Source organism: Podarcis liolepis (assembly GCF_965112155.1).
Source record: "Podarcis liolepis genome assembly, chromosome: 6".
NCBI classification, from domain to species: domain Eukaryota; kingdom Metazoa; phylum Chordata; class Lepidosauria; order Squamata; family Lacertidae; genus Podarcis; species Podarcis liolepis.
Window position 1 is genome coordinate 97,466,350 of NC_139559.1, and position 15,142 is coordinate 97,481,491.

At 42.6% G+C, this 15,142-nt stretch overlaps 3 protein-coding genes across 4 annotated transcripts in view; 2 read left to right on the forward strand and 1 right to left on the reverse strand.

Annotated features, from left to right (window-relative positions):
* Positions 1-15,142, forward strand: part of DARS2 (aspartyl-tRNA synthetase 2, mitochondrial) — a 1,012,941-nt gene that overhangs the window by 852,617 nt on the left and 145,182 nt on the right. The window lies entirely within an intron of this gene.
* The window catches only part of RGL1 (ral guanine nucleotide dissociation stimulator like 1), a 122,912-nt gene that overhangs the window by 101,568 nt on the left and 6,202 nt on the right, over positions 1-15,142 (reverse strand). For both annotated transcript variants that reach the window (XM_083507115.1, XM_083507117.1), the window contains exon 2: positions 9,009-9,169. In XM_083507115.1, coding sequence (XP_083363241.1) covers positions 9,009-9,059 — 51 coding nt within the window. In that variant the 5' untranslated portion in view covers positions 9,060-9,169. The remainder of the gene's footprint in view (positions 1-9,008; positions 9,170-15,142) is intronic.
* On the forward strand, positions 4,331-6,188 carry LOC310709790 (putative CENPB DNA-binding domain-containing protein 1; the record flags this gene model as incomplete). Its single annotated transcript, XM_083509830.1, has 2 exons — positions 4,331-4,971; positions 5,895-6,188. Exons 1-2 carry the CDS (start codon positions 4,489-4,491, stop codon positions 6,186-6,188), a joined length of 777 nt encoding a protein of 258 aa, XP_083365956.1. The 5' UTR covers positions 4,331-4,488.

Below are 15,142 nucleotides of genomic sequence, written 5' to 3' on the forward strand. Positions count from 1 at the left end.
ACCTAATCCTCTTAAAGGACTATTGTCAGCTTTATAAATTTATGAACAGCAGTTGCCACAGGCCCTCCCAACCACTGTAACAAGCTACACCCTTTGAGTTAATGCAGCAAAGTGACAGGTCACAAGCATAAGTAGTACCTATGTTGCTCTCCTATGCAGGCCACACTTTCCCTCAAGAAGCCTGGACATCATTGTAAGTTAATGTTTAGCAGCTTTTCTGCTATCACCCCTTTTCTTGCCTTCCCTCTCTGCTCAAGAATTGGATCCTTGCCCACATTTCTTATATTTAACTAGTTCAAAGCACAAGGACTTTGTCCCTTCCCATCCATGCAGGTGCAATAACTCGGCTTAAGTTTGACTCACTCAGTTCCAGTAATCACTTATTTCAAAGGTGCCAGCCATGTAGCTTTATTACTTCCAAAAAGGTCAGTCCATTCAAAAGATTAGTTTTATACATGCTGTAGAGGAGGCAAAGCCCCACAGGCTTGTTGAATGCCTAGGCCAGTTTTTGTGGCTTAAATGCTAAAATTAACTTTGTGCTCTTGGAGTAGACATACGAATTAAAACTTATACAATAACAACATTCTCAGGTGTGGGGATTGATAAAAATGACACCAACCAAGATTCATAAAACAATACCCCTTTTGACATCCCTATCCACTTGCCTTTTACATTCCATGGGAACATATTTGAGCTTAAAAAACAAACCCTCGAACTGCCTCCTCCCCTCCCTTCAAAATGGCATAAAACTGTTTCCTACTGAACGTCATTTGAAGGTTCTTTTGGCTGAGCCCCTTCCAAAGAATCAGCGCCCCACTCTCACAAAACTAACTTCCTCTGTGTTAAGACTTGGCCCCATAGCAGTCTTTAAGCCAAGGGACATCAGGCAGGGATTCAACTTGTGTTTCACCACCTAGTAGTAAAGGCAGAAGCAGAAGAGACCAACCAAGGAAGGCTTTTTCCATCAGTAGGCAAGAGAAGGTCAAGTGACATTTTCCAATCCCTAGAAGAATTTCTGGGTTGGGATTTAGCAAAAGGCGTACTCTTGCTGCTTGCAGATTGCCTTTCCCTCTGCCTTCGCTTAGCTGAAGGAGAGATAAACCTAGGAGTCAAACTACAGTAGACACTAAATGTTGGCAACTACATCTGGGTTGGGGCTGCTGCTGTTAGTAAATACTAAGCCTGGGGAGTGGATGATTTCCATCAGGACTGCGGTGCACAGGGAGGAAAGTTTAACTCATCCTTTCCCAACCTAGAGCCCTCCCAATGTTTTGGATCACAATTCCCAGCATCTCTGACCACGGATCATACTGGCTGCAGCTTACAGGAGCTGTACTCAGTTCAGTTCAGTAAGTTTATTATCCTAGCCAAAGGCCATGACATAATCATACAACACAGGCAACATAAAATATAAAACAAAACATCTACTTGAACAAACAAAACCAAGTATTGTAAGCAAAACTATCAATGGGGAGCCTCCACAACTACAAACAGTATATTTCAATTTAGACCTCCAAATTTCCCTTACAATTTACTGATGTTTTGTCCAACTCCTTCCTAATCTTTCCAGCGCAAAAAGGGCCACTATGAGTCACAAAGGCATTAGTCACTCAACAAACCACAGAACCCTCTCTGCCAAGGAGAGACTGCTTTCTTGAACAACTGTAGGGCACAAGGTTGGGGAAGGATGGTTTAATCTCTCCCCACACCCCAGCCACAATCTCTGTGATACAATTGGCCTTAGGAAAAAAAGCTCCCCAATATGCAACTACCGATGGCGTATGTAGTGTTGTCTACTGTCCTGCAGCTCTAGATGCACCTTCTGGCATCATGGCACTGAGACATCTCCTTCTTTCTTCTATCTCTGAGCTATAACTCTCCTTTCCCATCTGTGACACTGCCTTCTCATCCCTTGCTCTCCACCCACCACCAGTCTGTTAATTCACCCAGGCAGAATCTCTGGCCAGATGGGCTGCAAGCCACTTCTTCCCCTTCAGGGTCCTTCCTGAGAAAACTCTGCAGAATCCAGTTGCGCAATCCCAGCTTTCTGGACCCCTGTACACCTATGATATTGCACTGTGTTCTCAGTGGCTTCAGTATAAAACCACTGGTGTCAAAGGAGTTAATCTTATTACAGGAACAGGGAGTTTAGAGTTCAACCCAGACCAACATTGGTTGAAGTCAGCAGAAAACGACTTGCAGTCTCCAGTGGAAAATTGGCAAGACATCCCTAGCCCTTTCCGATTCCAAACTATTCAGCTAACTAAACCAGCCCAGCAATGAGTTGTATTTTTGCTGCATCCCAATTAAACTCAATGGGTTGTATCTAATTCATTGTGTCAATGAACCAGAGGGACAAAATACAGTGATTTCCCTTGCAGGCACCCACACTCCTTAACCTGCCCCCAGAGGGTTGAAGGCTCCAGGAACATAGGAATCTGCCTTATCCACCATTGGTCCATTTAGCTCAGTATTTTCAACACAGACTGGCAGCGACTCACCAGGATTTATTCCCAACCTCACCTGAAGACATCAGGGATTGAACCTTTTGCATACAAAACATTGTACTCTATTATTGAGCTACGGCTGTTCCACAAAGTGTCAGGGCAGGCATGGGGTGGGTGGAAATCACTGAAAATTGCTTCCCTCCCACTGATACAAGCCTTACTGTTGGCTGAACAACACTGCTGAGTGCCCCACAAAGTGGTTAGAATCCATTCCTCACCTGGATGTATTTTTCAGTACTGAATCAACTTCAATTTTGCTTCATTTCTCTTGAGCCTTATCACTCCCATACAGCTGAGTCCAATCATTTAATTCCAGAACATTGTTTGAGTATTTGTGGGTTTGTTTGATAAACAAGCCACTTGGCTAAATCAGCTGCACCCCAGCTTAGTACAGTAGTGCCCCGCAAGACGAATGCCTCGCAAGACAAAAAACTCGCTAGACGAAAGGTTTTTTCGTCCGCGATTTGCCTCGCAAGACGAATTCCCCTATGGGCTTGCTTCGCAAAACGAAAACGTCTCGCGACTTTGTTTCCTTTGTGTAAAAACCGTTAAAACCAAGGGTGCTTAGCTTGAGCAGCTGCAGTTGCGACTTGGCTTCGAGGAGCAACTGTTAGCACGTGGTTTGGTAGCCTTTTATCAGACTTTGCTCACTTTTGAAGATTTTCCAAAACTTTTCCAGAACTTTTCCAGAACTTCTCTTTCATCCATTTGGTAAGTTAAACTTTTATAACTTTTTTGGGGGGTTTTGGATTTTGGGTTGGGGTGTTTGGGATTCAAGGACTTGGTGTTGGGAAGGGGTTTGCAAGAATCTGGGGGCTTGTGGGCCTTTTTTGGGAATTTTTATGATTTTCTGTGACCATTGGGCCAGGTTGTTTTTTTTTGAAAATTTTTCTGAGTTTGAATTTCTGAGTGCTGGCTGGCTAGGGGAACAGTGGGGGAGGTTTCTGCAGAAATCTGGGGGCTTGTGGGGTTTTTTGGGAATTTTTATGATTTTCTGTGACCACTAGGCATGGCTGTTTATTTTCAATTTTTTTTTCTGAGTTTGAATTTCTGAGTGCTGGCTGGCTGGGGGAACAGTGGGGGAGGTTTCTGCAGAAATCTGGGGGCTTGTGGGGTTTTTTTGGGAATTTTTATGATTTTCTGTGACCACTAGGCATGGCTGTTTATTTTCAAAAAAAAATTTCTGAGTTTGAATTTCTGAGTGCTGGCTGGCTGGGGGAACAGTGGGGGAGGTTTCTGCAGAAATCTGGGGGCTTGTGGGGTTTTTTGGGGAATTTTTATGATTTTCTGTGACCACTAGGCATGGCTGTTTATTTTCAAAAAAATTTTTCTGAGTTTGAATTTCTGAGTGCTGGCTGGCTGGGGGAACAGTGGGGGAGGTTTCTGCAGAAATCTGGGACCATTTGGGTTTTTTTTGGAATTTTTATGATTTTCTGTGACCATTGGGCCAGGTTGTTTTTTTTTTGAAAATTTTTCTGAGTTTGAATTTCTGAGTGCTGGCCATGTTGTTATTTTTTGAAATTTTTTTTTGTCTGGGTGGGGAAGCAGTTGGGGAGGGGTTTGCAGCAGTAGGGGAGGGGCTGGGGGAGCAGTTGGGGAGGGGTTTGCAATTTCTGTGTTGTGGGTGGGTTGGTGCGTGTCTGTGGGAGCAGTTGAGGTTTTTGAAGACATTGGTGATTTTTGAAGCTTTTCCTAAACTTTTTTTGCAGCCATTTGAGGTTCCTGAGGACTTCGGTGGTTGATTGTTGAAGCTTTTCCAGAACTTCTCTTTCATCCATTTGGTAAGCTCAACTTTTAAAACTTTTTGGGGGATTTTGGGATTTTGGATTTGGGGTTGGGGTGCTTGGGATTCAAGGCCTTGGTTCTGGGTTTTAATTTCTGTGTGGTGGGTGGCTGGGTGCTTTTGTATTTTTTGGGTTTGAAGCACATCACTGATTTTTTTTCCTGTTTCTTAGTTTACGAAGGTAGGACCTGTGCTGCCATGGGACCCAAGAAGACTGCTGCTGCGGTGGCCGGCGAGAGGAAGAAGGAGAAGGTGACGCTGGAAATGAAGAAGGACATCATTCGGAAGCACGACGGCGGAATGCGTGTGACGGACATCGCCAGGGAGTACGGCAGGAACCCATCGACCATCAGGACCATCCTGAAGATGAGGGAGAAGATCATGGCGACTGATGCAGCCAAGGGAGTCACCAGGATCGTGAAGAACCGCCCAGCTGTCCTGGAGGAGGTCGAGAAGTTGCTGCTCATCTGGATAGAAGAGAAGCAGCGTGCAGGGGACACAGTGTCTGAGGCCGTCATTTGTGAGAAGGCCAAGGCCTTGCATGCTGACCTCATCCGGGAACAGCCAGGAACCTCAGCCGAGCCAGAAGTCTTCAAGGCTAGCAGAGGTTGGTTTGACCGGTTCAAGACAAGATCTGGCATCCACAGCGTGGTCAGGCATGGAGAGGCTGCCAGTTCTGATGTTCCTGCGGCTGAAGAGTTTGCAGCGGAGTTCCTGGAGCTTGTGAAGACGGAGGGCTACGTTCCGCAGCAGGTCTTCAACTGCGACGAGACCGGGCTGTTTTGGAAGAGGATGCCCAAAAGGACTTTCATCACTCAGGAGGAGTCCAGGCTGCCTGGCCACAAGCCCATGAAGGACCGTCTGACCCTGCTCTTCTGTGCCAACGCAAGCGGCGACCTGAAGATCAAGCCCCTGCTGGTGTACCACTCGGAGAACCCACGGGCCTTCAAGAGACACAAGATCGACAGGAGCGGCTGAGTGTCATGTGGCGATCCAACAGCAAGGCTTGGGTCACACGTGTGCTGTTTGTGGACTGGGTCAATCTTGCTTTTGGCCCTGCTGTCAAGCAGTACCTGCTGGACAACGACCTGCCGCTGAAGGCTTTGCTTCTGATGGACAATGCTCCTGCCCATCCTAAAGGCCTTGAGGTGGACTTGTTGGAGGAGTTCAGCTTCATCAACATCATGTTCCTGCCGCCTAACACCACGCCACTGCTCCAGCCGATGGATCAGCAGGTCATCGCCAATTTCAAAAAACTCTACACCAAGGAGCTTTTCAGGCGATGCTTCGAGGTGACTGACTGCACCACCATCACCCTGCGGGAATTCTGGAAGGACCACTTCGACATCGTCACCTGCTTGAAGATGGTCACCACGGCCTGGAAAGGGATCAGCCAGAGAAATTTGAATTGCGCTTGGCGCAGCCTGTGGCCGGACTGTGTGGCACCAAGTGACTCTGATGCACCAGAGTCAACAGTGGTGCAGGACATTGTTGCCTTGGGGAGGACCATGGGCCTGGAGGTCACGGAGGAGGACGTCTGCGAGCTGGTGGAGGGGCACGACGACGAGCTGACCACCGTGGAGCTGGTCGAACTGCAGGCAAAGGCTGCGCAGGAGCAGGCCTCACTGGAAGAGGAGGAAGCAACTGAGGAACGGCTGTCCTCCGAAAGACTGAGGGACATTTGCCAGAGGTGGAAGGAGGTGCAGACTTTTGCAGATCTACACCACCATGAGAAGCACGTGGCACATGACGCTGGGAACTTTTATGATACGAGGGTCATGTCGTATTTCAGGGAGCTGCTGAAAAGGCGGATAAAGCAGCAGACTATGGACAGGTTCTTGACCAAGAAGCAAAGAGTGGAAGAGGAGCCTTCTTCAAGTGGTCCTCCAGAGTCTTAGAAAATGTACTGTATACTGTACTTTGTTGATTTTTAAATGTTTTTCTGCCATGTTTATTTTCCCTTCAATTTTTGAACTGCTCTTTACAGTATGTGTGACTTTAAAGAGCAGTTAATTAACTGTTGTTGTACCAAATTTGGCTTTGTTTGGACTTTTTTTGACCATAGGAACGCATTAATTGATTTTCAATGCATTCCTATGGGAAACCGTGCTTCGCAAGACGAAAAATTCGCTAGACGACAAAAATTGCGGAACGAATTAATTTCGTCTTGCGGGGCACCACTGTACTGATACTCCATCCACAATCACACACTAGCTCACAGGTTACAAGTTTAAAAGCCAATGAAATGCATTTGATTATCATGACCATTTGCTAAAAAAAGACAAAAAAATCATTCAGGACTGTTGCCGCTACCAACAAAATTATACTGCTGAAATGAAGAAGAAAGCTTGGTGTAACCAGACTGGGATTTCTATGTGGGAGGACTGTGAGCTTTGTTTATTTCTAGTATTCAAAGAACATTCCTCGGCTCTAAATTATTTAATTCTTAGTTCATCTTTTGCATCAGGCGCTGGTTGGTGGTTCTTGGGGTTGTAGTAGAAAAGAAAATAGATCCTGCAAGCCTGAAGTCTGTCTTTTCCTAATTTGGATAAGCAATAGCCCATCACCCCACTCCCACCCCCGTTTCACTTTAATTGGGGCCCAACTCTAATAACCACTTTGTGAGTCTCATGTTTTGTTAAAAAGAAAAAAGGTGTATGGAACGACACAAAGCAATTAATATTCCTATTGTAAGAGAACAGAGGGAATATGTAGTAGCACATTTCAGAGGGAAAGCTTTACACCAGGGGTAGGCAACCTAAGGTCCGTAGGCTGGATGCGGCCCAATCACCTTCTGAATCTGGCCCGCGATCGGTCTGGGAATCAGCATATTTTTACATAAGTAGAATGTGTCCTTTTATTTAAAATGCATCTCTGGGTTATTTGTGGGGCCTGCCTGGTGTTTTTACATGAGTAGAATGTATGCTTTTATTTAAAATGCATCTCTGTGGGGCATAGGAAGGAATTCGTTCATTTCCCCCCAAAAAAATATAGTCCGCCCCCCCCCCCCCAAGGACTGAGGGACGGTGGAGCGGCTCACAGCTGAAAAAAGTTGCTGACCCCTGCTTTACACATTGGATTCAGCCAGGACTCAAAAGCAAGCAAGGATTAGGTCTGCCATCCTATATCCATTTACTTTAGAGTAAGCTCCACTGAGCTCAATGGGGTTTACTTCCTAGTAGTCATTATAGGATGGTGCTTTAAGGCATGGTTCTTTCCTCCTGTTTTCAGTCCCAAGCAAAGGAACAGTGTTTCTTTAAAACAGATTTCCCAACTACATAAATTTCCCATAAGAAACTGTATGTGACCCTCCATATTCCCCAAACACAGGAACGCCCCGTGTGCTTTGGTCCTTGCTTACCCCCTGATCAGTGGTGGTTTCTCCTTAGGAATCAGTGGTTCTTATCTACCACAATTCATTTATGAATCTATCTTGGTTTGGCAACATCATTTGCTGAAAGATGAAGGTGAAGAAGAGCAGGTTCTGACTAAAAACAATGTGGTCTAACATGGTTTGGGCAGTTTGTTGTAAGGATAGGAAAAAGTGCATTCTGCCCTTATATAATTTGGGTCCATGCTGTGGCTGCCATTGTCTGCCATTTAAGTGCTTAACAGACAGATACACTTACAACATGGTCAGTTTCCCCATCCTCCATTTTTACAGCTGTTTATTATCAGCTTTCCAAACGCACAATATCACCCCAATTGCATGTTTTGTGTCCAACTGTACACGTAAAAAACCCCACACACTTGCAAATGAATCGTGAGTCTACATTAAGTATTATTATCCTCTACCAGTGCTTTCTCTGGGGGGACGCAGGGGGACGAAAACCCCTAAACATTTTGTGAATCTTTGTACTTTTGTCCATTTACTGTATTTATTTTTCCGGATTTGAACAATAAAATGGTTATTTTATTGAGTCAAAATGAGAATAACCTTAAAAAAAATTAGGGGAAAAAGCACTGCCCTCTACTATAAAATCCTTCTAGGCTGGAACAGAGGTGTAGGAAGGTCAGGTTTTCTTACAAAGGAATGTGGATTCTGAGCCTCTGATAACAAGCAGGTGACTGTGGACGGATACTTAAATCTACATGATGGATTGTGTTTTGGCTTGCGCTACAGTATTTATATTTATTGTTTATTCATTTAATAAAATTTATTTTAAAAAACCTGCAAAGTGGTTTACCAAAACAAAAAACAAAAAACACAACAGCAGTAAAATCAAGAAAAAATAACAATACTACTTTAAAACATACAAAAGCTAAAATATTAAGATTAAAATTACTTCAACTTCCTAAGCATCTAGGTATGCTTGCCTAAAGAAGAATGCTTTCAGCAGGTGCCTGAAAAGAGTCTAGCAAAGGCAGCTGCTTTGTTGAAATTTCAGCCTTCATGACATAAGAAAATGGCCAAATAAACAGCTATTTTCATGGAGGAGGGTCAAGATAGTAACCGATATGCATGAAATTTCATATGTAGCTATATAACCCCTAGTGTAGTAAGATAAGACCTTTGGAGCAGGCATTTTTTAAAAAAAGTTTTTTGTGAACCGCCCTAGTAGGGCAGTAATTGTCCCTTGATAATTGTCACTCCCCTCCATGATGGCACCTGGGGCAGCCCCCCCCCTTTCTTACGCCCCTGGGCTGGAGTACATATGCTGCTGGTTTGCTATCCACAAACTCTCGTGTTAATAACTGATCACTTGCAGTCAGCTTACCTCCCGCATCACTAATACACGCCATACTGAAATGTGACCATCCATATACATCAGGACCTTGTGGATCTCTTTGGTTTCAGATGCTTCAGGAACAGGGTGCCAGGTGGCCTCCAAGGAAAGCTTCAGAAAACCAGATAGTTGTAGGAATCATTATATGCTTCCTGTACCAAATGAAGAGTCATAGTGTCAGTAGTGACCCATTTATTTATATCCCTCTCATAATACTAGAACTCACAGCCATCCAATTAATCTGAATGTTGGAAGGTTCAGACAGGCAAAAGGGTGTGCTTCTTCATACGCTGAGTAGTTAAACTATGGAATTCATAACCACGAGAGGGAGTGAGCCACCAATGTGGCTGGGCTTTCAAAGAGGATTTGACAAATTCAAAGAGGAGGAGACTCCTTGGTTTCTTCAGCTTCTGACTCTGCACTGCTTTCTCCCATCACCTCTTCCTGCTCATGACAACACTTCAGTCTGCTCCCTCTTCTTCCTCTGACCACCCATTGTGGTCCCATTATCACAGTGTAAAGCACAGTGTAAAGTTTTATATATACCTATATACTCTTTTTTCATTTTTTAAAAATTAATTTTCCAAAAAGATTTAAACAAACAAAAATCTCAACTGTATTTAAACCAATCTTAGTAACATTGTTAAGTGACTTCCTCAAATCCCCCGAGTTGAATTTCAGTGTATATCATTATAACAGTTTTCCAAAATCAATTTTCTCATAAAATTAACTTAATCACTTAACATCTTTCTTTCTATTTTAACTTTAAACATATTAAACTCTAACATTACATATTTAAATCCTAAACCTATCTGGTATTTGCAAGCTTTTCCAATTAAATTATCTTAACATATTTAACTAAATAGTCTTTGAATTTCATCCATTCCAATGGTACTCCTCCTCCTTCTGGTCAGGGACTCTTCCAGTCAGGTCAGCTAGCTCTGAAAAATCCATCATCTTCATCTGCCATTCTTCCACTGTAGGGACTTCTTGTGTTTTCCAATTCTTAGCTAACAAAATTCTTGCCACAGTTGTGACATACAAAAACAGTTTAACATCTTTCTTGGGCAATTCCTAACCTGTTATTCCAAGAAGAAGACCTCTGGTTTCTTAATAAATGTATATTTCAACATTTTTTTCAATTCATTATAAATCTTTTCCCAGATTTCTTTCATAACCATATGTTATATGTGGTGGCAGGTCCACCACATATAATAAAAGGTACCCTCCTTTTCTTTACATTTCCAGCATAGATTATCACTGTTGTGATAAATCTTTGCTAATTTTACAGGGGTTAAGTACCATCTATACATCATTTTCATAATATTTTCCTTTAACACCATGCATGCAGTGAACTTGACCCCTTTCCTCCACAATCTTTCCCAGTCTTCAAACATTATATTGTGTCCCACGTCTCTTGCCCAATCTATCATCACTGATTTAACTTGCTCATCTTTTGTCTGCCATTCCAACAATAAATTATACATTTTAGACAAATTTTTAACTTTAGAGTTCAACAACTCCGTTTTCAACTTAGGTTTTTCAGAAGCAAAACCATTTTTCTTATCTAATTTATACAATTCATTGATCTGGTGATAATGTAACCAATTTACAGTAGTGCCTCGCAAGACAAAAATAATCCGTTCTGCGAGTCTCTTCGTCTAGCGGTTTTTTCGTCTTGTGAAGCAACCCTATTAGCGGATTAGCGGATTAGCGCTATTAGTGGTTTAGTGGCTATTAAAGGCTTAGTGGCTTAGCGGCTAAAAGGCTATTAGCGGCTTAGCGGCTTAGAAAAAGGGGGGGAGCGAAAAAAATTGCATGACTCGCAAGACTTTTTCGTTTTGCGAAGCAAGCCCATAGGGAAATTCGTCTTGCAAAGCGCATCGAAAAACGGAAAACCCTTTCGTCTAGTGGGTTTTTCGTCTTGCGAGGCATTCGTCTTGCGGGGCACCACTGTATTTTATCTTTAATTTGATCAAATGGTTTTAATTTAAATCCTTCTTTATCTTCCAATATCAAGTCTGAATATCTCAACCACTTGATTTCCATATTTAATTTTTTCTGGGCCTTTGCCTCCATTGGCGAAAGCCATCTGGGTGTCTTCCTTTCCAAAAGATCTTTGTATTTTATCCAAACATCATATAGAGATTTCCTAATTACATGGTTTTTAAAGCCATTATGGGCCTTTACTTTGTCATACCATAAATATGCATGCCATCCAAACATATTATCAAATCCCTCCAAATCTAAAACATCTGTATCCTCTAGTTGTATCCATTCCTTAATCCAGCAGAGTGCTGCTGCTTCAAAATAGATCTTCAAATCTGGCAGGGAAAATCACCCTCTTTCTTTTGAATCCATTAGTAGTTTATACTTAATTCTGGGCTTTTCCCCCTGCCAGATAAATCTAGATAAAACTTTCTGCCATTCTTTAAAACATTTCACACTGTCAATAATTGGGAGGGCTTGAAACAAAAACATCATCTTTGGCAATACATTCATTTACCACCAAAATCCAGCCCATTAATGACAATTTTAAATTCGACCAAATCTCCAGATCTCTCTTAATTTCATTCCATAATTTCTCATAGTTATCTTTATATAAGTTCAAATTTCCCCCCGACAACTTAACTCCCAGATATTTAACTTTTTTCACAAAGACAAGGCCCATCTTTTCTTGTAGTAATTTTCTTTCCTCATTGTCCAGATTGTTCTCTAATACTTTGGTTTTGCTCTTGTTTAACATATATACACCTATATTTCCATTGCTATATCAACGTAACATTTCAGGGACACAAAATCCCACAAATGTGAGCTATAGATAAATCTGGAAAGGACTCTCTTCTGAGTTTTAGACATTTGTTTTGAAAAATAAAATAATCAATTCCCTCACTTTCAGGGACTAATTATTTGTTTAAAAGAGTAAAATGTTTCTACAATTTTCTGTGATCTTATGCATGTTATAACAGCAGAGACAAAGGACCAATTTAAAATCCTCAAACCTATTCTGAGAACAAATGACTTTTATAACCATGTAAAATCCAAGTCTGTACCCAGATGCCTATGTCTGTCTCTTTTTCCTTCCTTTCAAAAAGACTTTACTGAGATAGAATTTCTATAAAACAATAAAGCTACAATCTTAGCAGATTTTTTTTTAAAGGGATAATTGGATTTTAAAATGAGATAACAAAAACAGTCATGATCACATTACAATAGGACACAGTTTCTTTTTGAAAGGGCAAAAATCTTTTTTCAGGGAATAAGCAGATTAGCAAAGGACCAATTCTGATGTAATGTTTGGCTCACATGTCATGACTTCTTGAAGTGATCATGAACACAGACGATGCACAGCTAACTAACTTGCCAGAAGAATCCTCAAGAAAATTATAACCTATTTGTGAGCTGTGTGTCCCAGTGATAAATCTATAAATGCAATATTTACTAAAAGTAATATTTACTTTTAATTTATGGTTTTCCCAGTAGTGATGTATGGAAGTGAGAGCTGGACCATAAAGAAGGCTGATGGCCGAATAATTGATGCTTTTGAATTATGGTGCTGGAGGAGACTCTTGAGAGTTGCATGGACTGCAAGAAGATCAAACGTATCCATTCTTAAGGAAATCAGCCCTGAGTGCTCACTGGAAGCACAGATCCTGAAGCTGAGGCTCCAATACTTTGGTCACCTCATGAGAAGACCCTGGAAAAGACCCAGATGTTGGGAAAGATGGAGGGCACAAGGAGAAGGGGACAACAGAGGACAAGATAGTTGGACAGTGTTCTCGAAGCTACCAGCATGAGTTTGACCAAACTGTGGGAGGCAGTGGAAGACAGGAGTGCCTGGCGTGCTCTGGTCCATGGGGTCACGAAGAGTCGGACACGACTAAACGACTAAACAACAACAACAATATTTACTATCTCAGGTCTGACTGAAGGCTGATTTACTCATTATAAAATCTTTATACAAGAAAGGACTTTGTTGCATAAATTAATGGGTGATCTGTTTGAAGACTGTTGCACATGGGTTTGTTAAATTTGTTATGTGAATAAGTTTCAACATATGCATTCAAGAAGAATGTGAAGAAATCATCAAAGTAAGAGTTCAGAGGTAGAGTCCTTACACTCTGAGCAGTGGCGTAGCGTGGGTTGTCAGCACCCGGGGCAAGGCAAGTAATTTGCGCCCCCTAACCCGTGGATTTGCGCCCCCTAACCCGTGGATTTGCGCCCCCTAACCCCCAGATGTTGCGCCCGCCCCCCCCCGCACCCCCCACGCTACGCCACTGACTCTGAGACTTCAGTTTTGAATTTAATCCCACAGCAAGGCATTGCACTGAAAGAATGCCCCTATGTGATTTGAAAAACAGATTCTATATATAATTAGTAGTACAAAATAATTCATTTCACACTATCAACATAACAGCTGCCAGTACATCAGGCACAAGCCTGCTTTAGATCAAGAATATATTCACCTGTTACTTTTCCCCCCAGCTGCAAAGTTGGATGCACATGTACTTTTAGCATTTGAATAGCGGCCTTTTCTGGAACAGACACACAGATGGGGAAGCCAATAAAGCTAAGAAAACGTCACTCCCTGCCATTCAACTATTGTACAGCATTGTGTAAATGTTTACGACACTCTTATATATACTCTGTGCAAGTATTATTTTAGAGGGGGAGTGCTATATCTGTAGTGGAAGGATACCAAGGAGTGAGGAACCCTAATACTAAACCTCTGAGTTGATAATTTGTTAGGATGTCACAGTTCCCTCACGAGGGTGGAGATATGGGAGGAAAGATAATGGGTTGTATCTAGTGTTTGTCCTAGTCAGAGTAGACCCACTGAAATTAAGGAGCATGACTAACAATTCCATTAATTTCAACTAGTTGTACACGACCCATTGTAAAGTGGGCCTGCACATGACCAGGCTTTTGTAGGAAGAACCCAGCAGATACCAAGGAAACCAGAGGGTGAGGGGAGATCGCTTACTATTCTGCTGCACAAGACTGACTAGCTCCTATGATAAGATGCAATGACTTCAGAGAGCAAAGCAGAATAAAGCATAGCTTGGCCTGATGTAGAAAACGGCCAGTTTGGCAACTATTTTAGAGAAGGAATTCAGCTTATTGTTTTGTTCCACCAGCTGCTCCAAAACCATTTGCAAAGTTGCATGATTCATGTCCAACTCCGTCTCCGCTGAGAAGTAAAAGTCAGACAAAAATCCCTTTTTGCTTGCTGACACGCACATACAAGCCTGTTTCTGACTTTGTTATAAAATACTGAAAAGCATGAGTTTGGAATGAGTGGAATATTTCATTCCACTGCTTTCTAAGATAACATTCTTCTCTTCCAGTGGGACTCCATGTATTTATTCACTCCAGTCCACTCTCTAAATAATAGTATTTGTTACTGGGATTTAATTTAAAAAATAGAAACCAGGCTACTTTTGCATTATCCTAGTGAATCTCTCTTGGGAAATAATGTTCACTGCTGAGCAATTCCTACACAGCACTGAGTTGCAAAACTAAATAAATCAGCTGTGATTATTTCTCTTTTACCATTCAGGCTTGGTGGCTCAGTTCTTCAGAGCCAAGACATACTTCCCCACCCTCCTGAGCAGAGCGGAATAAATGGCACCCTTAGCCCCAATTATTATATACCAGGACAGGGTCTACAGCAGGATGGGAAACATGTCCAGCTCCCACCAGCCCCCGGAAGCATGGCCAATGGTGAGGGATGGGGGGGACTCGGGTCCAAAAGCCTCGGCAGTAGTTTCCCCACCCGGCCTCAGAGTGTAACTTTAGCACGAGACAAGGAGATGAAGTGCCGAAATCCGACTACTTTTATAGATTGTTGCATTCGCCCATTCCTTGGAGAAGTTCCATGGTCCAGAACATACTCAGGTTTGGTTCCCTCCAGAAGGAGCTCACTGGGTGCTAACTGGCCTTTTGTAATTTCTGCAAATACAGGCTGAGCATAGGTGGAACTGCAGCTTAAAAGAGAGCTGAAAGCCCACTGCCCTCACATCAGATCTCCAGGAAGATAGCCAGCACCCGAAGAAGCGTACAGAGCCAAAGCTCAGTGATCCATGTATTTTTACTACTGTTGCACGCCACCCTAATCTCCAAGT